Source organism: Sciurus carolinensis, chromosome 8, assembly GCF_902686445.1.
Source record: "Sciurus carolinensis chromosome 8, mSciCar1.2, whole genome shotgun sequence".
Taxonomy (NCBI): domain Eukaryota; kingdom Metazoa; phylum Chordata; class Mammalia; order Rodentia; family Sciuridae; genus Sciurus; species Sciurus carolinensis.
The window spans coordinates 15,958,981-15,980,410 of NC_062220.1; the positions used below are offsets into that span (position 1 = coordinate 15,958,981).

General features: G+C 45.3%; 1 protein-coding gene and 1 non-coding gene across 2 annotated transcripts; both read right to left on the bottom strand.

Annotated features, from left to right (window-relative positions):
* Positions 1-4,908: 4,908 nt before the first annotated feature.
* Positions 4,909-8,368, bottom strand: Fmc1 (formation of mitochondrial complex V assembly factor 1 homolog). The gene is made up of 2 exons (XM_047562864.1): positions 8,136-8,368; positions 4,909-5,264 (listed from the first exon to the last, which is right to left on the bottom strand). The coding sequence occupies exons 1-2, from the start codon at positions 8,271-8,273 to the stop codon at positions 5,061-5,063; spliced, it is 342 nt and encodes a 113-aa protein (XP_047418820.1). The 5' UTR covers positions 8,274-8,368; the 3' UTR covers positions 4,909-5,060.
* Positions 8,369-8,910: 542 nt separating this feature from the next.
* Positions 8,911-8,983, bottom strand: Trnar-ccu (transfer RNA arginine (anticodon CCU)). The gene has a single exon. It is a non-coding gene; the product is annotated as a tRNA-Arg (tRNA).
* Between the last annotated feature and the right edge of the window lie 12,447 nt (positions 8,984-21,430).

The window sequence follows — 21,430 nt, forward strand, 5'->3', positions numbered from 1 at the left end:
CTTTTGATTTGCTGCAATTTTACTTACTATCATATACATGGATGTGAATTTATTTGTATTTTTTTTGTAAGACTCCATGAGCTGGGCGCAGTGGCACACTCCTATAATCCCAGCAGCTCAGGAGGCTGAGGCAGGAGGATCTCAAGTTCAAGGCCAGCCTCAGCAACTTAGTGAGGCCCTCAGTAACTTAGCAGACCCCATCTCTAAATAAAATATAAAAAAGGGTTGGGGATGTGGCTGAGTTGGTTAAGCAACCCTGGGTTCAATCCCTGGTACAAAAAAAAAAAAAAAAAGTCTCCAAAACTTCAATTTGAGAAGGTTTTTTTTTTTTTTTTTGGTACCAGGAATTGAACACAGGGCACTCATGCATTGAGCCACATCCCCAGCCCTTTTTGTATTTTATTTTATATAGCTTTATTGGGGTGGTTATCACACAGGTGCATTCATGTGTCAAATTCAATGATTTAACATGGGTATATGTAAATATGTAAATTATACCTTGGTATGACTTGTTAAGTTGTAAAAATGTAGCCAATGAGCTGGCACAGTGGTGCACACCTATAATCCCAGCAACTTGAGAGACTGAGGCCAGATGATTATAAGTTTGAGGCCAGCCTTAGCTATTTAGCAAGGCCCTAAACAACTTAGCAAGACCCTGTCTGAAAAATAAAAAGGGCTGGGGATGTAGCTTAGTGGATGAGTACCCCTGGGTTCAATCCCCAGTACCCAGCCACCCCATCAAAAAAATGTAGTCATTGGCCAGCCATAATGGTGCAAACCGATAATCTCAGCAGTGCAGGAGGCTGAGGCAGAAGGATCACTAAGAAGGCCAGCCTCAGCAACTTAATGAGACCCTAAGCCACTTAGTGTCTCAAAATAAAAAATAACAAGAAGTAGGGATGTGACTCGGTGGCAAAGCATCCACTGAACACATTGTTTGTGACGAGGAACAAGAAAAGGTGGTAATAGGTGAAAAAGCAGTTAAAATAAGCCAAACTCAGTGTCAGTCCTATAATCGCAGCTACTCCAGAGGCTGAGGCAGGTGGATTCCCAATTCCCTACAAGTTTGGGCACATCAGTGAGATCCTGTCTTAAGATAAATGACTGGGTATGTAGCTCAGTGGTAAAGCCCCACTGGATTCAATCCCCTATACTACCAAAACAATAAATTTTAAAATTTTAATAAAACATTTGAGATAAAGACAACATAAAAGGAAGAGCCTTCAGCATGTTTAAGTGCTAATGGGAGTATCCAGTGAGGGAGCAATTGACATTCCAGTGGGGAAGGAAAAGAAACAGCAAAGTAAAGGAATATAATAAAGCATGTATCACGTGCAAAACTAGTGGAAGGCACTATCCTGCCAAAATCTCAGGCTTCCCTAGTCCAGAGACCCTGCCAGTATAGAAAGTTCACTGCTAATATAATCTGTGTTTCAAAATCAGTTCTAACACTGAGTTGAGCTATTTGCTCCCTGCCCCATACTAGGGATTGAACCCAGGGGTGCTTTGCCACTGGGTATCCCCTGTCTTTTTCTATTTTTTGAGACAGGGTCTCATCAAGTTGCCCAGGCTGGCATCAAATAGGTGATACTCCAGCCTCAGCTGTCTATGTAGCTATGATTACAGGTATGCCCTGGGTTCAATCACCACACAGCAAAAACAGCAGGGGAAAGAAAAGCAGTTTTATTATACTATCTGGACAGAAATGGCCTGAGGAAATTAACCCATAACATTTGATATGTGTGTGCTGAAAACTTGCAGTCCTGCTGCAACCTCCCAAGTAGCTGGTGTTACTGGCATGTGCCACCATGCCCAGTTCAGACCCCATTATACATATTTCTTAAAATTAGGCAATTATGCCTCGTCTCTTTTTTTAAATGTAATTTATTGTATGTACAGTATCATAACAACAAAGGAAACCAAAACATCTTCATAGGGCTGGTATTATGGCTCAGTGGTAGAAAGCTTGCCTGGCATGTGTAAGGCACTGGGTTGGATCCTTAGCACCGCATATAAATAAATTAAAATAAAGGTCCATCAACAACTAAAAAAATTTATGAAAAAAAATCATCATATTCTAATCCTTTTGTTCTCTTCACTTTTCACCCAAATAACATACCTTCAGATAATATTAATAACAAATCTATACCCATGACATGAGGTAGGTAACAAAAAGTATGTTAAACATTTGTGTTTCTTTGATCCAGCCATTTGAATAAATGTGTGACCTCTTAATACTATTATGTTAATATTACTCTCTTAGGAAAAGGAAGGAGTTTTTTGTTTGTTAGCAAGGATTGAACCCAGGGGCGCAAAACCACTAAGCCACATCCCCATCGCCATCCCTTTTTATTTTTTGAGAGAGAGTCTCAGTAAATTGCTTAGGGCTTCAGTTGCTGAGGCTGGCTTTGAACTTAGGATCCTCTTGCGTCTCAGCCTCCTGTGTCTTACCATGCCCAGCAGAAAGAGTATTTTGAAATGCTTTGATCAGTTCTGATGTTTAAATTGTACTCTTAAACTGAGTAGAACTGAGCAATGTATTCAAAAACACTGATTTAATATATGCGATGTGGGTTGAAGTTACTCTGGAGACTACAAAAATGAATGAGACATGATCCTTAGTCTTAAAAAGATTATGCCGTGTCTTCTTTTACCAGAAAAAACTCACATATGCCATAAAAGGGGCACAAATAAAGAACCAGTGCCGGATCAGTGTCGCATGTCTATAATCCCAGCAGCTCAGGAGGCTAAGGAAGGAGGAATGCAAGTTCAAAGCCAGCCTCAGCAACTCAGCAAGGCCCTATCTCAAAATAAAGGGGTGGGGAGGGCTAGGGTCATAGCTCAGGGGTAGAGCACTTGCCTAACACATGTGAGGTACTGGGTTTGAGCCTTAGCACCACATTAAAAAAATAAATAAATAAAGGTATTGTGTTCATCTACAATTAAAAAAAATGGAGGGGTGGGGATATGGCTCAGTGGTTTAGCCTCTCTGGGTTTAATCCCTGGTAGCAAGAAAAATAATATTAATAAATAAAATAGAAAGGATCCAGGCACGGTGGCTCAAGCCTATAATCCCACCAACTCATGAAACTGAGACAGGAGAATACCAAGCTCAAGGTGAGCCTCAGCAATTTACCAAGACCGTCTCAAAATTAAAAAAAAAAAAATGGTCATGGAACCCTGTGGTAAAACACCCTGGGTTTGATCCCCAGGATTAAAACAAGTTTTTGTGGTTTTGTTTTTCTGGTGGTACTGGGAATAAAACGCAGGGACACTTTACCCCTACTCTATATCCCCAGCCTTGAGGGGTGTACCAGGGATGGAATTCACGGACCCTCAACCACTGAGCCAAATCCCCAGTCCTATTTTGTATTTTACTTAGAGACAGGGTCTCACTGAGTTGCTCAGGGCCTGGCCATTGCTAAGGCTGCCTTTGAATTTGTGATCCTCCTGCCTCAGCGCTGGGATTACAGGCATGTGCCATTGTGCCCAGTTCAGAATAATAATTTTAATTGAGGAATTAAGTATTCAAAAAAAGGGACCATTTTAATAGTTCAGCCAAAAGATTATCGGTGTCTGAATTACAGGAGAGACAGTGAAGAGAGAAGAGGAGGTGATTGGAGCTATTATAGAAGCAGAATTGCTGGGTGATTCAATGTAGAAAGTAAGAGAAGAATAACAAATGAAGCCCAAGTTTTTACTTGATTAGCCAAATATGTGGTAGAACTATTCACCCAAATGGATCAAGGGGAAGAGCAATTTGAGGTGATTAGGAGGTATAAATGTTAACATGCTCACTCCATTGCCTGGGCTTCATCCCTTGGGCTGCTCTTTTTTTTTTTTTTTTTTTTTTTTTGTGGTGTTGGGGATTGAACCCAGGGCCTTGTGCTTACAAGGCAAGCACTCTACCAACTGAGCTATCTCCCTAGCCCCCTTGGGCTGCTCTTGATCTGTGACTGTGTTCCTCTACCTAAGGACCAGTACTTTCAGGCTTAGGGAGGTAATAGCTCCCACTGCTGCCAGTCCCTAAAAAATTCACCACTTACCTTACTTTTTTGTACTGACCTACATCCCCAATTCTTTATTGCCTAGGCTGACCTCAAACTTGAAATCACCCTGCCTCAGCCTCCCAAATCACTGGGATTACAGGCATGTGACACTACACCTACCTCAATTTGTCATTACTTGGTTCAGCTCATATCCCTTTAACTCTCAATAACCCTATTTGAGTGTATCATCTGTTTCCTGCCAGGACCTTAACACATCATATTTGTGTACTTTTTAATAATGTCTATATAATTTTGTATGTATATGCATTGGAAATATGTGGGAAGGTGCACATCAAACTGCTAAGTAGTGGTCACCATCTGGTAATGGGAATTGAGAGAGAAGGACAAGGGGGAAAAATGGGCTTTTATTTGAATTCATTAAAACAATAAGCTTATGTTACTTTTAGCTTGCTTTTTTTTTTTTTTTTTCTTTTAGTGGTACTGGGAACCAAACTCAGGGTCTCATGCATGCTAGGCAAATGCTCTACCACTGAGCTACATCCCCTGTCCCCCCAACTTTTTTTTTTCTTTCTTTTGGCACCAGGGATTGAAACCAGGGGTGCTTAACCACTGAGCCACATCCCTAGCCCAATTTTTTTTTTTTTTTTTTTTTTTTTTTTTTTTTTTTGAGACAGGGTGTCACTAAGCTGTTTAGGGCCTCACTAAGTTACTGAGACTGGCTTTGAACTTTGAATCCTCCTGTCTCAGTCTCCCAAGTAATTGGGATTACATGTGTGCACCATCATGCCCAGAGCCTTGTATTATTTGAAAATTAAAAAAAAAAAAAAAAAAACAACTTTTAAAGGTAGATCAAGAAGGTGGTAGTGCCTATATAAGAAGTTCAATAAATTCACTGACAGTAAAGATGAAACCTCCAGTTTATTCCCTTATTCAGTCAATAAAATTGCAGAGAAAAACCCTACACTTTAAGAAAAATTTAATGATAAATACATATTGGTAGAAATGATTAAATCATCATATGAAGATAGCATCCAAGGAATTGTTCCATGTTCACGGCTCCCAGCCCTTCCCTCCAGGCTGATGGGGCAACTGGAGACCCACCAAACCAGCAGACTCCTCCACTGAGCGCTCACCCCTGCCATGAAATTCCTGATGAAGGGCCACATGTTCTCGGATGCTGCGCAAGAGGCAGAGATAGGTGGCAGCTTGGAAATGAAGCTCATGTTGGGCTCTGCACAACTTCTCACTGGTGACCTAGAGAAGCAGAAAGGTCAAGGTTAACACCCTGCTACAGATAAAAGTATACAGAGAAAGGTCTAATAAACAAGTTTTCTTCTTCTTTCTTTTGTTTTTTTTTTTGGCACTGGGGATTGAACCCAGGGGTACTTTACCACTGCTACACCTCAGCCTTTATTTTTTATCTTGAGACAGGGTCCCACTAAATTGCTAAGGCTAATTTTGAATTTGTGATCCTCCTACCTCAACCTCCCAAATTGCTGGAATTACAGGCTGCACCACTACATAGGTTTACGTATATGCACGTTTCTATGTGTGGAATTTACTCTCTAGAGAAAGCCTGTTTAAGCCAAGCACAATGATGGTGCACATCTGTAATCCCAGGGGCTGGGGATATGGCTCAGTGGTACAAGGTCTCTGCTCTTTTGGAGATGTGGCTCAGTATGTAAAGCCCTTCTGGGTTCAATATTCAATACAAAACAAAACAAAAAAACTTGGCTCTTACAATTTATCCATCTGAAAAATCTGGGTTCTAAAGACTTTTAAGAGGCTGGATATTTCCTGAGAGTGGCGAGGCTATCTGTAATCCCAGGGATTCAGGAGGCTTTGGCAAGAGGATTGCAAATTTAAAGCCAGCCTCAGCAATTTAGCAAGGCCTTAGCAATTTAGCAAGAAAAACCATGTTTCAAAAAAATTTTTAAAGGCGGGGGGAGGGGAGCGCTGGGGATGTGGCTTAGTGGTGCTCCTGGTGTTTAAATCCTTGGTACTGAAAGCTGAAAACTCCATATCCATTTCAAAGTCTCAATGAAACATAGTATTCTGTTCTCTGCTTAAATATTTTTTGTGTTCTAAGGTTATAAGAATGGGGCAGGAACAGAGGGGATGTGTACATACATGGGGATGTGTGGATTGGTCCCTGGGCACCACTTTCTACATAATGCCATTTCTCTGAATAGGCTTAGAATCTGAAAACTAGAATATGTGCTATCACATGTGTGCAAATAGCAGTCATTAGTTACGCTAATCAAAATGAACATTTGTGGGATTTTTTTTTGGTCTTGGGGATTGAAACCAAAGGTGTTTTACCACTCAGCTGTATCTTCAACCCTTATGTTTTATTTTAAGATAGGGATGATGTTGGCCTCAAACTTAGAATTTTCCTGCCTCAGCCTCCTGAGTTGCTAGGATTACAGGTGTACACTGCTACACCTAAACTTTTTTTTTTTTTTTTGCATGTTGTTGGGTATTGAAGCTAGGGCCTCAGGCATACTAGGCAAACACTATACCACTGAACTACATCTCCAGCCCTAGAATTTTAGGCATGAATTTCAAGTATCTTTTAGCACAATTTCAGAGCTCCTGCCAAACTTCATTCAAGAGCAGTAATGTTACCTCCATAAGGTACAACTATAATCATGTCGCCTCTTAAAACTCTTAGAATGTCCTCCCATTATACAATAAAATTAGCTTGTTTATTTTGCAGTAGCAGGGATTGAACCCAGGTGCACTCCACCACCAACTTACATCCCCAATCCTTTTCCTTTTATTTTGGAAGAGCATCTCACTAAATTGCCCAGGCTGGCCTCAAACTTTTGATCCTCCTGCCTCATCCACCTGAGTAGCTGGGATTACAGGTTTGTACCTCCAAACCCAGATACACCTATAATACAGTTTAAATTCCTACCTACCATCTACCTCATCTTCCTCCACTTCACCTACTGCACTCTTAAGTTTCAGTCATTCTCAATGTCAGTTCTAGACTTCTTCGCTTTCAAAGTTTCTTTACTTGGACCCTCTCTCTCCCTGACCCCCATTTACTTAATGTGCTCCTGAAAGCCTTCTCTTAACTACCCTTTCTTTATACCAAAGCCCCAATTGCCTACACCCTTATACTTGGAAGTGTTTCATTGTATGGTTCCTAAGGTGGACTATAAGCTTAAAATACAGGATTCATGTGCATCTTATTCTTGGTATTTGGCCCAAGTTCCTAGCACCAGTGCCTAACATTGTGACCTTTTAAGAATTAGGTTAAATTTAATTCTAAGATTTTGTATTCTAAATTTCATAGCTCAGAAATTCAACAGTTAAAATGATAATTCTCCTTCCCACATTGCTCAAGGACAACAGGCTTCCTTCCCTGAAGCACAAACGACTCTACAATGTTCTGCTTCTGAGATTGGTTGCAACTTCTTTCCAAGTCAGACCCATAACTCCAAACGCAGCAATCGGAGGATTCTTTTCTAAATTCTAGTTGTTTTACTGATTCTTGCTCAAGTAAAAGTCCCTGAGCCTCTGGTGCTCCGGGTTGACAAGTCTTCCACTCGCTTCCACTCGCTAAGGGGGCTGTATGTTGACACTTACTGGCCACAGAAGCGTTAATGAAAGCATCTGGTCTCGCAGCAAGCCAGGCTGTAACTGTCAGTACGACCTCCCTGCAGCACCGTTCCACAGGGCACCGTTCTCCCAAGCGGTGCGGGGATGGCACAAAGGTAAAACCCAGCTCCGACCCTTCAAGAAGCTCCCAGCATCCCCGCCTCACTGGTTCTCCTTCATGCCTCAAAATCTGCTTCTCACGGTATGTCTGCCTGGGAAGGGTGAGGAGCGCGGGGCAGATGCTGCGCCCCTAAGTGTGGTGACACTACCCCTTCGCCAAGCCTCGAGCAGGCGGGGTCGGCCTGTCCCCCGCTCCCCTCCTTCGGACTTCCCTCCCCCACAAGCACCAGAAGCAGCCAATGAACTCCTCCGGCCCGGCCCCACCCCTGCGGAGGGCGCAGTCCCGGGCTGCGGCGGCCGCACGCACGCAGGCCCTGAGGCCCGGTGCTCCGCACACCCGCCCAGGCCCGCCTTTTCTTCCCGAGACGCGGTGCTCCCGGGACATGGTGTCCGTACCCGGTGTGCACGGAAAGCCTTCACAAGGTACCGATAGGCCGCGGTGTCGCGATAGGGCCGCCCGGTGGCCACGCTGAGGTAGCGCAACTCCCGCAGAAGGCCTCGCAAAGTGCGCGCCGGGGACCCTAAGGCCGCCATTTTCCCGTTCTTTGCAGAGGTGGCCTCTGCTGACGCCCTCTCCCTCACCCACCCCCGGCAAGACGCCTAGTGGTACGGTCGGACTCTGACTGCTGCTCCCCGTGCCGACGGCCCAGCGTGAAAGGTCTCACTTCCCTGTTCTGCGGAGCCATATTAATCGAACACCGAGCGGCGCCCTAACGAATCAAGAGAAGAGCGAGCGACCGCGGAGTGCAACTGGGTACCGGTTCCTCCAGAAACCCTGCGAAAGGCCAAGCGAGGGAAAAGATCCTTTCTGGGCTGACTACTGAAGACGTCGTTAGTTGACCGACGGCCGAATCTCAGAAGTGGATCAGGCAGGAGTGGATGAGGATTTGATATGCAACAGTCTTTGAAGATATTTTTTAACGAGTTCCAGAAGGGGTAAAAAATTAAACCTATTGAGACCTGCCCAGAGCTTTAAGGAATTTACTACGGCTCAGAGGAAAGAGGTGAAATAGCCTCATTACAACTGTAGCCCATTCGCTAGTAAAACTACACATACACTATTCCCATTTTTCCAAAAAGTAAAATGAAAGTGGCATACTTAGCACAATTGTTCAAAATAGAAAAAAAAGCATCCTTAAAAAACAAACAAACAACAACAAAAAAGAACAACCACCCCAGATGGGACTCGAACCCACAATCCCTGGCTTAGGAGGCCAATGCCTTATCCATTAGGCCACTGGGGCTTCTACAAACGAGGCGCTCAAACAACATGTTCAATTTTTTTCCTCCTTGGTACGTCATCATCACTTAAGTTTCTCATTACCCTATCCTGAGAAGCCACACCTAGTAACAATATGAGGGACGAGGCATGCTGGGAGTTGTAGTTTAGAAAACAAAAATCTGGTTACAGCTCCAAAGGATTTACCCTCGATACAGCACCCGTTGAGCCGGACGCTGAGCGGGCGCGCGCGCACACGTTTGCGTTCGCGTTCGCAAAAGCACTGGCCCCGCGCCTGCGCAAAAGCGGACGTGCGACGTTGCGGATCTGAGCGTTCTGCGCAAACTGATCCTTGAGACCCGCCCTTCTGAGGCTTTCCTCGGTGGCGCTCTTACAGGAAGCAGCCAGGCCCCTTCCGGCGTGGTGGTTTTTTTTTTTTTTTTCTGGCTTGGTTTTGCTCAGCCGGCCGTTAGGCGGCGTCCTCAGCGGTCAGCTTCTGCTTCCGGTTGAAACGCTGAGTTCATTTCCGCCGAACTGGGAGCCTGTGGGAAAGGTATACCATGTGTTTTGAATTGGTAGCTCAGCGATAAACATGGGACTGCGGGAACTTTGTAGTTGATTTCTTGGCAATTAGGGATATTTGGGAGTTAGTTTGTTTTCGGGCGCCGCCCTTAACTGTATAGTTTGGACCACTTTAGCCTCAGCGACGTGAGCCTTCCGTTAAAATTTCTCAGTGGCTCTCCACTGCCCCGCGGACGGCGTTGGGTTTCCTGAGTCGACGTGCTGGACGTCGCCCTAGTCGGCCCTGCTCACGTCTCCGCCGTCGCTCTCCGTTCCCGGTCCCCCTCTGCTTCGGGACTCCCAGCGCCTGCCCTCCCGCAGCTCCTTCCACGCCGCGCCTGAAACTCCGCTGGCGCCGAGGCCCGCCTGCCCTCGGGGTTTGACCTACCCTCGCATCCAGCGGGTGGACCCTGCCTGCGGCCCTCGGACGGCGTGGAGCAGGGTCAACACGACACCTCCGCTGCTCTGGCCTCCGTTTCCCCTTACTTACCTCATCCTGAGGTCGTCTGTCGCCTTCATCCTGCGGGGAGACGTCACCGCAGGAGCCCTGGGCCTGATCGAGCCTGTGCCTTCAGGCCAGTTCTGGAAGGACAGCCGTGGCCGCTGAGGCGCCTTCAGGCAGGGCACCTGGTAGCCCTCCTGGCGCCGTGACATTCGCTGTTGAGCAGAACCTTGAGCTCAGATGGAACACTGACGGCTGGCCTCAGCTCGCCCGCCGTCCCAACGCAGCCACCCTTCGCCTCCATGGTGGATGCCATTTAGGAAAGTCACACTTTTTTGTCAAAAACGAAACCCGTTTTTAGAATGTTCTAGCTTTCCTTCTACATGCTACTAACCAAGACTTTAAAAGTACAGCATGCCAACAAGACACTTGGCGCACAGACGACTGGTTTGTGAAGAAGGAAGCGAGAACCGGCTAAGATAAGAGGAAGATAAAATGGTCAGTGCGTCTACCTCCTGGGAAAAGAAGTTGCTTTGGTCATCCTGCCGTGCCTTTGGGAAGAGAATCTCCTCAAAGAAATATGAACAGTACACTCATTTGTATTTATTTAACATGTGAGCTCCTGTCAAAACCCAGTCTCCAAGTCTGTGCTCTTCCGTACCCTCAGGTAGTTACTGGCAGAATTAAGGGATATTAAAGCACAACATCTTAAACAGTTTTCAGAAGTTTGTTTCCCAGTTTGGATGTTCCCCACCCTTAGTATATTTCCATGCACTGAGGGTCTTCCATCAATTAGCGTCTTCTTGTGGACTTCAAACAGTGGCCTACTTTATGCTTTGAATGTAGCCCTTGCTGCTCTGCCACTGCAACATATTATTATTATTTATTTTTTTTTTGGCAGTGCTGGGGGTTGAACTCAGGGCCTTGTGTTTGCAAGACAAGCACTCTACCAACTGAGCTATTATCCCCAGCCCGCAATATGTTTTTAAGAGGACGTTTCTTTCTCTTCCTCTCTCCCTGCTCCTCCCAAATCTCTCCCACTCCCTAATCTCAGGGGAAAAGGGATCACCTTTCTTCCCCATTTTGGGCAGATTTATCTGTCCTTGAGTACACACCCACCATAGGAACGAAGTACTCCAGACTTTGGGGATGGCACCAGATCATCTCAGAAATGACTATCTCCAAATTAACAAGTGGATTACAACTCCAACAAAATACTGGAGTGTAGCCTTTGAGACACCTCTTTAAAAACCCCCCTGTTCCTACTGATGGGCAGAATCACAGCCTTTGAGACAGGAGTGCCCTGCGTTTCTCCTTTGCTAGCAAAGCAATAAATCTTTTTCCTTTTTCTCAAAAGCGTGTCCTCATTATTGGATTGGCATTGGGAACAAGGGTGGAGCTTTTGGTCATAGACTAGGCACATAGGGAGCAGACACCATACTCACCTTGCTTTTGCTGTCTGTGTAAATAAATCATTTGAATCCAGTGCAGTCACCCTCCTCTTTTTTTGTGGGAAGAGAGGTACTGGAGATTTAACTCGGGGGAACTTTATCACTGAGCTACATCCCCAGCCCTTTTTATTTTTTATTTTGCGACAGGGTCTCTCTAAGTTGCTGAGGCTGGCCTCAAACGTTGATTCGCCTGCCTCTGCTTCCCAAATTGCTTGCATTACAGGCAGGTACCACTGTACCGGCCCATTTACTCCTTACTGACAAAGCTTGGCAACCCAACACAACAACTGCATCAGTGTTAGGCATTGAGCTGTTGCTTAGGGACTGCTTAACCACTTGACAATGAGCATGAATATAAAAGAAATCACATCACATTTGGGGGGCATCCTGTATGTACAAATAATAGAAATAAACTGGTCAAAATGTCCATCAACAGGAACAAATAAAATGTGGCATATCCATGCAGTGCACTACTACTCGGCAACAAAAAGGGAAAACTGTTGAATCAGTTTTCTCAAAATCTCAAAATCAGTACTGTGTGTGAAGCAAGTCAAACACAAAGCCTACTTACTAGATGATCCCTTTATATATGATGCAAATATGGTAACAAAACATCTCAATTTGTCTTTTTTTTTTTTTTTTTCGGTGCTAGGGATGGAACCCAGGGCTTTGTGTTTGCAAGGCAAGCACTCTCCTCAGCCCCAAAACATCTCAATTTGGTGGTAATTTTATAGTTAAATAACTAGTAGAAACCAACAAGTGTATACTTTAGGACAGGCATGCTGGGCGTTGTGGTACATGCCTGTAATCCCAGTGACTTGGGAGACTGAGGCAGGAGGATTAAAAGTTTGAGACCAGCTGGGAAACCTACCCTGTTTCAAAATAAAAAAAAAAAAATTGAAAAGGATGAGATGAGCTCAGTGGTAGAGCACTGCTGGATTCAGTCCCTAGTACTTCAAAAATAAAAGGTTAATCTGCTGTAACAAAGAAACATCAAATACAGTGACTTAAATAATGTAAAATATTCCTTCCCTCTTCTCTGATGGTCCACAAGTGGTCATTCCAGGTTAGTAGTGCAGCTCTGCTCTAAAATGTCACCCAGGGACCCAAATTTCTTTCATCTTCTTGACCTTGTTTCCCTACCTCTCCTAGAGGCTGGCCTCAAATTTGCAATCCTCCTGCTTTGACCTCCTGAGTCCCTGGGATTACAGGCATGCCCCACTGTGCTTGGCTCACATAAACTTTCTAAGACCATTGGTTGTTTTTGTTTTGTAATTTGTAATATCTATTAAAAAAAAAACGTTGATTTTCAAAGGAATTTTTTAAAACCTTATTTACAACGTCAAGCACTTGAATATTGTGGCATTCATCTGTGTAAGATTTCTCTGCCACAAGCTACTATTTAAAAAAACATGAAAATGAACAATGTTGGCCAAGATGTGAAGCTGCTGCAACCTCATGCATTGTTGGTGTAGTATAAGAAATAGATGGTCTTTGTCCCTGGCTCCTGGCACAGAACTCCTAAAATCCTTGGAATTTCCTGGATGAGAAGGGCAAAAGGAGAATATTTTGTTTAAATGTGATTCTCAGTGGGAACCTAAATAGCTTCAGGATGGGATCTTGTCATCAGAAAGACTAAACCTTGATTAGAAGCTTGGAGCCTTCGGCCCCGCTTTACAACCTCTAGGGAATAGAGAGGGGCATCCACTTAATCAACTATGACCAGTGACTTAATCATGTCTATGTGACACTCCACAAAATAAAAACTCTAAACTCGATTTGGAGAGCTCCTGGGCTAGTGAACACATTGAGGGGGCAGGAGGATAGGGTCCCCAGAGAGGGCATGGAAGCCACACAGCCCACCTCCCCAGGTCTTGCCGTGGGCATTTCCTCCATTTGGCTGCTGTTCCTGAGTTGTAACCTTTATAATAAACTAGTAATAGTAAGTAAATCACTTTCCTGAGTTCTGTGAGTCCTAAGAAATTGTCAAACCTGTATCAAACAAAAATTATCAAATTTGTGTTTACTTACAGAAAAAATTTGTGGTTAACCTACAGTCCTGGGGACTGGACCAGGTCTTGTGAGCCAGGGCAGTCGTGGGAGACCAAGCCCTTAGACCTGTGACGTCTGATGCTCATGCTGGCTGGTTGGTTTCAGAATGAATTGGATTGTAGGACACCCAGTTAGTGTCTGGAGATTTGGAGAATCGGTTGGTGTCAGAAAGGAAAAGAACAAAAACAAACCCTCACTTAGTGTAAGAAGTGACCTGAGGGAAAAACCCAACAATTAAAAAGTGTCACAGCTAGGTGTCCTGGCACACACCTGTGATCCAGTGGCCAGGGAGGCTAAGGCAGGAGGATGGAAGCAGTTTCAGCAACCTAGTGAGACCTTCCCAAAGTAAAAATATAAATAGGGCTGGGGATGGGGCTGGGGAGATAGCTCAGTTGGTGGAGTGCTTGCCTCACATGCCCAAAACCCTGGGTTCAATCCCCAGCTTCACCAAAGAGAAGTAAAGAAAAAGGGGCTGGGGGTGTAGCTCAGTGGTGAAGTGCCCCTGGGTTCAATCCCTGGCATCTCTCTCTGAAAAGAAAAAGAAAGAATTTCCCTGCCACCTTTTTTTTTCTTTTGGGTGCTGGGGATCAAACCCAGGGCCTTGTGCTTACAAGGCAAGCACTCTCCCGACTGGGCTATCTCCCCACCACCCGCTGCCATCTTTTAAAACCTAGTTCTGTCAGGTGGTGTTGAGTCATCCAAGGTGATGTACATTTCAAACAAAAAAGTTATTTTTCACAATAAAGTCATTGAGGCTTTTTAAGATCATGACTGTGGGGTTTTGTTTGGAGGAGAGGGGAACCCCCATCAGGTTTAATGGGAACCATCCAGGGGGCACAGCTCGAGGCCCTGTGGAGCCAGGAGGAGAGGCCAGGATTGTCACCCAAAGCTGGACTTCCTGCTCATTGCACCCTGGTGCCTCTGTAGACAGTGACATGGCTCCATCGTTGAGGTAAACGACGGGAGAATGCTTTCCTGCTTTTCTTGTCAAGTGAAGGTAGTTCCTCTGACCAAATTCTTTATACATTGGTGCAAAAGACTGGCAGCCAACCAACCTGGGACAGGATCGGATTTCAGGAAGGGCCTGGCCCTCTTTCTGAAGAGCTAGACACGTAGAGGCGACCAGGGTCAAGGTGTTCCCAGGCTTCCAGAAGCTCCTACCCCGTCACCACATGGGAGCTCTCTCCTGGGGTCTCTGCTGGCTCTCATGACAACCCGGGACTCCGCGGGCTCAGGCCCAGCAGGGCTCGCCTCCCGCTGACAATTAGAGTCACGCCGGGAACAGAAACACCAGGGGGCAGAGCCGTGGGCACTCGGGAGGCAGCCAAACCCTGGCTCGAAATTCAAGACACCTAAAAAGGGCTGGGGATGCAGCTCGGTGGAGGAGCAGCTTCCGAGCACGCTGAGGCCGCAGCGCCACAACGAACAGAAGAACACTGAGTCTGGAACTAACCCCCCGAGATTCTGACCCATGCCTGGGGAAGGGGACAGTTATGATTTGGTTTTTATTTATGATATATAGTCGGAGTTAAGAACTGGTGTCACAGGAGCAATGGTTGACTTCGGGAACCATAATATTCTGATTTCCCCTTTACCCTCCTTGTCAAGATGTGAATTATTCACAGATATCTCAAAGAATAGGTCCTATCTTTGAAAATAATCTTGCTCACAGCAACTGGCCATACTACCTTCCAAATTATTCCCCAATCTGATTTCACACCCATTTCTGCCCTTGACTTTAAAAGTTCTGTTTTGTTTTTGGTACTGGGGATTAAACCCAGGCATGCTTTACCACTGAGCTACATTCCCAGCTCTTTTTATTTTTTGAAGCAGGGTCTCACTAACTTGTGGAGGCTGGCCTTACCCTTGTGATCCTCCTGCCTCAGCCTCCTAGTCACTGAGATTACAGGTTTGCACCACCATGCCCAGTTTGTTTATTTTTTAGGACCAGGGATTGAACCCAGGGGCACTTAACCACTGACCACAGCTCTGTCCCTTTTATTTTTAATTAGGGTCTCGCTAAATTGCTTAGAGCCTTGCCAAGTTGCTGAGGCTGGCTTTGAACTTGTTATCCTCCTGCCTCAGCCTCCCAAACTGCTGGGATTACAGGCTTATTTTAAATTGCTTTTAGAATCTCCTGCATTACTCTGAGCAAGGGGGTTCATGCCTGTTATCCCAGTGACTTGGCAAACTGAGGCAGGAGGATAGCAAGTTCAAAGTCAAGTTGAGCAACTTGGCAAGGTCCTAAACAACTTAGCGAGACCCTGTCTCTAGTGGAAAATAAACAGGGATGGGGATGTGGCCCAGTGGTTAAGCACCCCTGGATTCAATTCCTGGTACCAGAAAACAATCCAAACAACAACAAACTCCTGCATATCTTTGGAGTGTAGATTCATCTTTAGTTTGTACTCATGACTTCCAGACTTCTGATTCAATATATTTCTCAGTTCCATAATTGCTGGCCCTGGTTCATCTTTGATGTGACTCATCATTTATCCTTGTTATTTCCCCTGGACTCTCTCCCAGTACAACTAGATTACCTATGTCTCAGCTCCACTGTTTTACATAAGAGCCAGGATCCAACTGCTTAGACTCGGGACTTCCCTCCCACCCTAACAGCTCCTCTGTCCTCGATCTCTCTCGAGGTCTACCGGTTCTAGCTGTGGTCATCTTTGATATAATCTGACATTTCCAGAATCAGAGGAATCTAGTATGACTTAATGAGCACAAATTAATCTCTCCCAGTCACTTTTGTCAACCTCTAGTTCAGGAGTACCTGATTTTAAAAGGAAAACATGCAGGAGGGATCAGGGAGACTGCTATCAGTTATTCTCTTAACAAAAATTTAAGCATTTTTCTAATATGCAGCAGCTCAAAATCTGCCAGCCCTGAGAAATAAGACAATGTATTGGGAGTATGTTTTCAATAACTGCTATGGTAAGGGATGATAAGTAATTCTGGAATTCCTGTTTAATGAACTGCTAAAAAATTCTTATCCTCTAAAGAAACTGTGGTATATATACACAATGGAATATTACTCAGCCATAAAGAAGTATAAAATTATGGCACTTGCTGGTAAATGGATGAAGTTGGAAAATATCATGCTAAGGGAAATAGGCCAAGCCCAAAACACCAAAGGCTGAATGTTTTCTCTGATAAGTGGATGATGATTCATAACGAGGGGGGTGGCGGTGAGGGGAGGGAAGAGAAGAATGAAGGAACTTTGTATGGTATAGAGGAAAATGGGGATGGAGGGGTGGGAGATGGAAAGATAGTAGAATGAAACAGATAGACTCACCCCATGTATGCTTCCACTGAGGCCAGAATGGACTTCAGTCATTCCCTAAGAGTCGTGTCGTGCTCTTGGTGGGTGTTTCTGATTGACGTAGCCTAGATGACGACCCTGTGTCTTGGCGTCAGGGCGAGGGGAAAGCAAATACTGAACCCCGCTATGAACCAGGCCAGAAACAAAAGCCAGCGAGTGGGTGCGGCCACCTCTACTCCCCCAGCTTCCATTCCAGACCCAGGAGAATGTTAACCATCAGATACACAAGTGAAACAGAAAGCATGGCAAGCGGTGTTTGTGCTATAGAGAAAGATAAAGTTGACCTGTGTAAGGTGTTCAGGGGGGTCTTAATTGACAGGGTGACATTTGAACAGTGTCAAAGGATGTGCATGCAAATGCTGGGTGGGGCAAGGCCCATGTTTTTGACGAGAGAGACCCTCCCTCCCTCTCCAGCCGTTGTGAGGTGGGTTTCTGCTGTGCTTCCAGCCCTGGGAGGGTCCATGTGGAGTTCTGGGACCACAGTTCCCCAAACCCAGTCAGACTGGGGGAACGGACCTCCTATGGCCCAGTTCCTCCTCTGTGCAGTGACAGCAGTAACTGGCTGTCTGACCATGCATCTAGGAATGGGGGACAGGGAATTTGGGGGAGAGGTGGTCAGGACGAGTGGAAGAGGGTGCAGACAAGCACGTGTCACGTAAAGACACACGTTCCATCGACTGTGGAACTGTACGTGGGGATCTAGGGCAGAGATATTGAGACGTTTTGACTGTGTACCCACATCAGTAAAAATACGGTGTCTCCCTATAGGTCTCTGTGTTTATTTTAATATCATATACATGTACTGCAAACCAATATAGTGCATGTATTATAAAGCATGCACGAAATAGAAATGAAGAATATTTTTAAAGAAACAATATTTTGAAAATATTCCATTTATTAACATTAAAAAAAGTCCTAATGTCTCTCATTAAAGAAAGATCATTGTTCATTTTATTGAAAACAATGTATTTCAATGTTAGTATTTTGAGAAATCCTTGTTTAATACATTATTTGGGGCAACAAATCACATAGTGATAAACATCTCTAAACATCCATTTTCAAACTTCTCTCTTCATAACATGAGTTTCTTTCAAAATGGTAGTTAATGTCTCACAGCTACAAAAAAAAAATCACTTTCAACTTAAAGAGACCCAATAAGTATGTTCAGTTCTTTCCAAATGTCAGTAAAGCAGCTATGTCAGTCAGGGTTCCTTAAGAAAATGAGAACCCACTGTAGGTCTTTCAAGCAGGAAGGAATCCAGTGCAGGGCATTTAGATGCCTAGGACACTATCAAAGGGCTGTGGGAGCTGGGAGTTAGGACCGGTTTACAGCCACACGGTAGTTGAAAGCCCAGGAATTTGGTTGTTGGTGTCACCCAGATCAGCAATGCAAGAAACCCAGTAATTGATCTCAGCGGCCCAGTGTTCTGAGATAGGGGGCTGACAGATCATTTGCAGACTACTGCGGAACTTTTGAGTCTACCACAGCCTCCACATTCCCTAGGTACTGCCAAAGTTACAAGAATACCACTTTGTCCTCCCACCCATGAGACCCGTGTGAATATGCTGGCAGCAAGAACTCACATCCAGAACCTTGAAGGCAAGGGAGTTTGTGAAATGTCTTTTTTTTTTTTTTTTTAATTGTAGATGGACACAATATCTTTATTTATTTACTTGTTTATTTATTGTTTATGTGGTGCCTCACACATGCGAGGCAAGCGCTCTACCACTGAGCCCCAGCCCCAGCCCATGAAATGTAAACTCTATAGTTCTAGTCCCTGCAATAAGGAGAGAAACCTAAGAGGATGTGGGAATGAAGGCGGGTTGCAAAAGCCACACAACAGCACGCTCCTGATAGCCTCTTGTCATCAAAGGAAAGGCCAGCGAATGAGCAATGCTCTCTCTTTTCTGAAAGACTAGGTGATTACTGTTTACCTTGGACAGTCTGATGCAGGAGAATTTCCCGGCCACTTCCCATTATGTAGTAGCTTCTGCTATTCAAAGGTCTTACTTTTAATCAAATCAACTCCACTGATAACATCCTGAAGCATATCAATTGCAGAACATCATGGTACTCAGAGAAAAGGTGACTATTAACAAGCAAACTGGACCTGCTAGAAGCAAGTGGAGACAAGCTGTCTCTTCCCACCACGGCCAACCGGGTGGGTGACTTCTTCCTTTCCTGCAGGAAATCGAGGTGGTTCACACAGTTTTCCCAGAAACCGTCAGGACAGTCTTCTTTGGTTCTATAAAAATCCAGTCAGCATAACATTAAAACGCCAAACTTTATTTGATGGAACTTTTCCCGCTGAGTGCCAGTTCAGGCTGCCGCGGGCTGAGTCATGGGCGTGAGGGCCGGAGGCCAGCCAGGCTGACTGCTGCCCTCTCAGGTGCAGCCTGGCATCAGCAAGCTCAGGTACAGAGAGCACACACGGGGATTCTCACCAGGGCGCCTGCAAATCAGCTGTCATCAGACCTTCTTTCCTTGGCCTGGGTGACATCCACAGCTTCTCCAGTCTCTTTTCGGTAACACGCAGGTTAAAACGAGATCTGTGATTTTTAGTCTTATCATTACTTTAAAAATAGGTCTCTTTTTCTAGGTATCAGCAAGTCCCATCCAGTGTCAAATGAACACTTCAAATGTCATTTAATGTGAAACGTCTCTCCTCCTCCAGCCGGGAGTTCTGTGGAGGAAGGATCACAGCCAGCGTGGTTTCCGTTCCTCCCCACGCGCTGGCTGAGGCTCTAGGCCTGTTCCCAGGGAAGCAGGGGAAGGACGCGGAGGACAGGTCTCCCTTGACCCTGGGGTGTCCTCTGGGAGTGGCGGATCTTCGGTGTTGTTGCCTCTGCTGTAGAGCTTTCTCCTGGGTTCCTGAGACTTCTCCATCTCTTAGAGCTCGTCCCCTGGGGGCCAGGCCCTCTCTGGCTGGACCCCGGGGTTCCTGCCCCCGTGCTTTAGTTTCCACAGTCCTCTCCTCCACGGAGGCCATCCCGTCCCTCTGAGCACGTTCCCTTTAGTCAGATAGCTTCTTAAAATGGCCGAACAGGCCTTCCTTCTGGAGGACCACATGGGGCCTGCAGGGACTCGGGAGCACAGCCCAGTCCACAGGCAGCCGCTCTGCCTCCCCAGGAACCTACAGTTCGTCCTGAGACTCCCAGTCCCCAGGCTCCTCGCACTCCAGGAGACGTGCCTCCCTGTCCACACGGTCCTCCTGAAGGACCCCCTCAGGGGGCGTGAGGCGAAGAGAAAGCACCCCCGTCCCTCTCCTGCTTGGATGTCCAGGACCCAGACAACCGCTTCCAGAGGAATCCTCTCCCACTCCGACAGCCTGGAGGTGGGTGCCCAGCGATCCTTCCCAACAGAGCTAGCGGCCTGCTGCGCGGCCTCTGAGCGTGGGTGCAGGTGGTCTAGCGCCTCCTCCCTTTAGAATGTAGAACTCGGCACCTACTGTTTTGTTCTCAGCCTTTGGGGTCTCTGGTGAAACTGACACAGAAAGTCATTTAGTTAATTAAGTTACCATGGTTAATCTCTCTTCCTTAAGAAAGCTCTGTTCTTTTTTTCCCCCACATTTTTTATTGGTGCATTATAGTTGTACATAATAATGGGGTTTGCTGTTTCATATTTGTACTTGTACACAATATAATATTGGTCAACATCACTTAAAGACCTGTTCTTACATTAGGATACCTGATGGTTACACATGACAGTCTGTTTTATGAAACAGGCTGTGTGAAGATAAATATGGAATTACTGAATATTTATTATATTCTTATATTAATGACTATCTTTATACGAAATACATATGGGATGTTTGTTTTTGACATTATGGACAATTAGATGTGCAGAGAAATCTCTGTCAATATAGAACGCCTTAAAGTGTTAACTGAAACTTAAATGAACAAATGAAAACATTTTTCAAAGCATGACAGAGCTGACAAGTAAGAAAAGGAGCCAGGACTCCTTTGGATCAGGTGGAGGAGGAATGGGCAGGAGACCACTCCGTCAGCATTCACTGAGGGCACATGCTGGTCCCTGGGGATCTGGATTATGCATTGCAATTTGCCTCAAGCAGTCAAAAGGAAAGAAATCCCACCAGCAGGGTGAGAGATCAGATTCTAGACTCTGGCATAAGGCAGGGTTCCCAAGAGTGACCTCCTACTGGGAATGAAAAAAAAAAATGATTATCCCTGACCTTGCTAAGAAGAGATTTTTCTGTCTCAATCACAACCTACGCTAGGTGGTAGGAGGGGAACCCTCCAAACATTCTTAACCCTCAGCACTAATCACTCATGTGCATTTGTGGCTGAAATTCATTCTGACTGTGTGGCCCTGAAATTCTGAGCTGAAAACTGAGTTTGAAGATGTCTTGCATTGGTAATGTCCCTAGGAGCCTGGAAGAAGCAAACTCTTTAAAGGAACATATTTTAGAATCAGTTGTCAAAGGCTGCCCATAGCTGAAGTTCCATGGTTCAGCGACAGATAACTAAAAAATCACCAACCACACACAGAAACACACCACTGTGATCAAGTTAGTAGAAAACAATAAACTGCAGATTCAGATCCACAGTTTGATTCAAGGTGTGATTTTGGTGCCTAGGACTCTGCTTTGGAAAAAAACACTGGTGCTCCCAACCCACTTG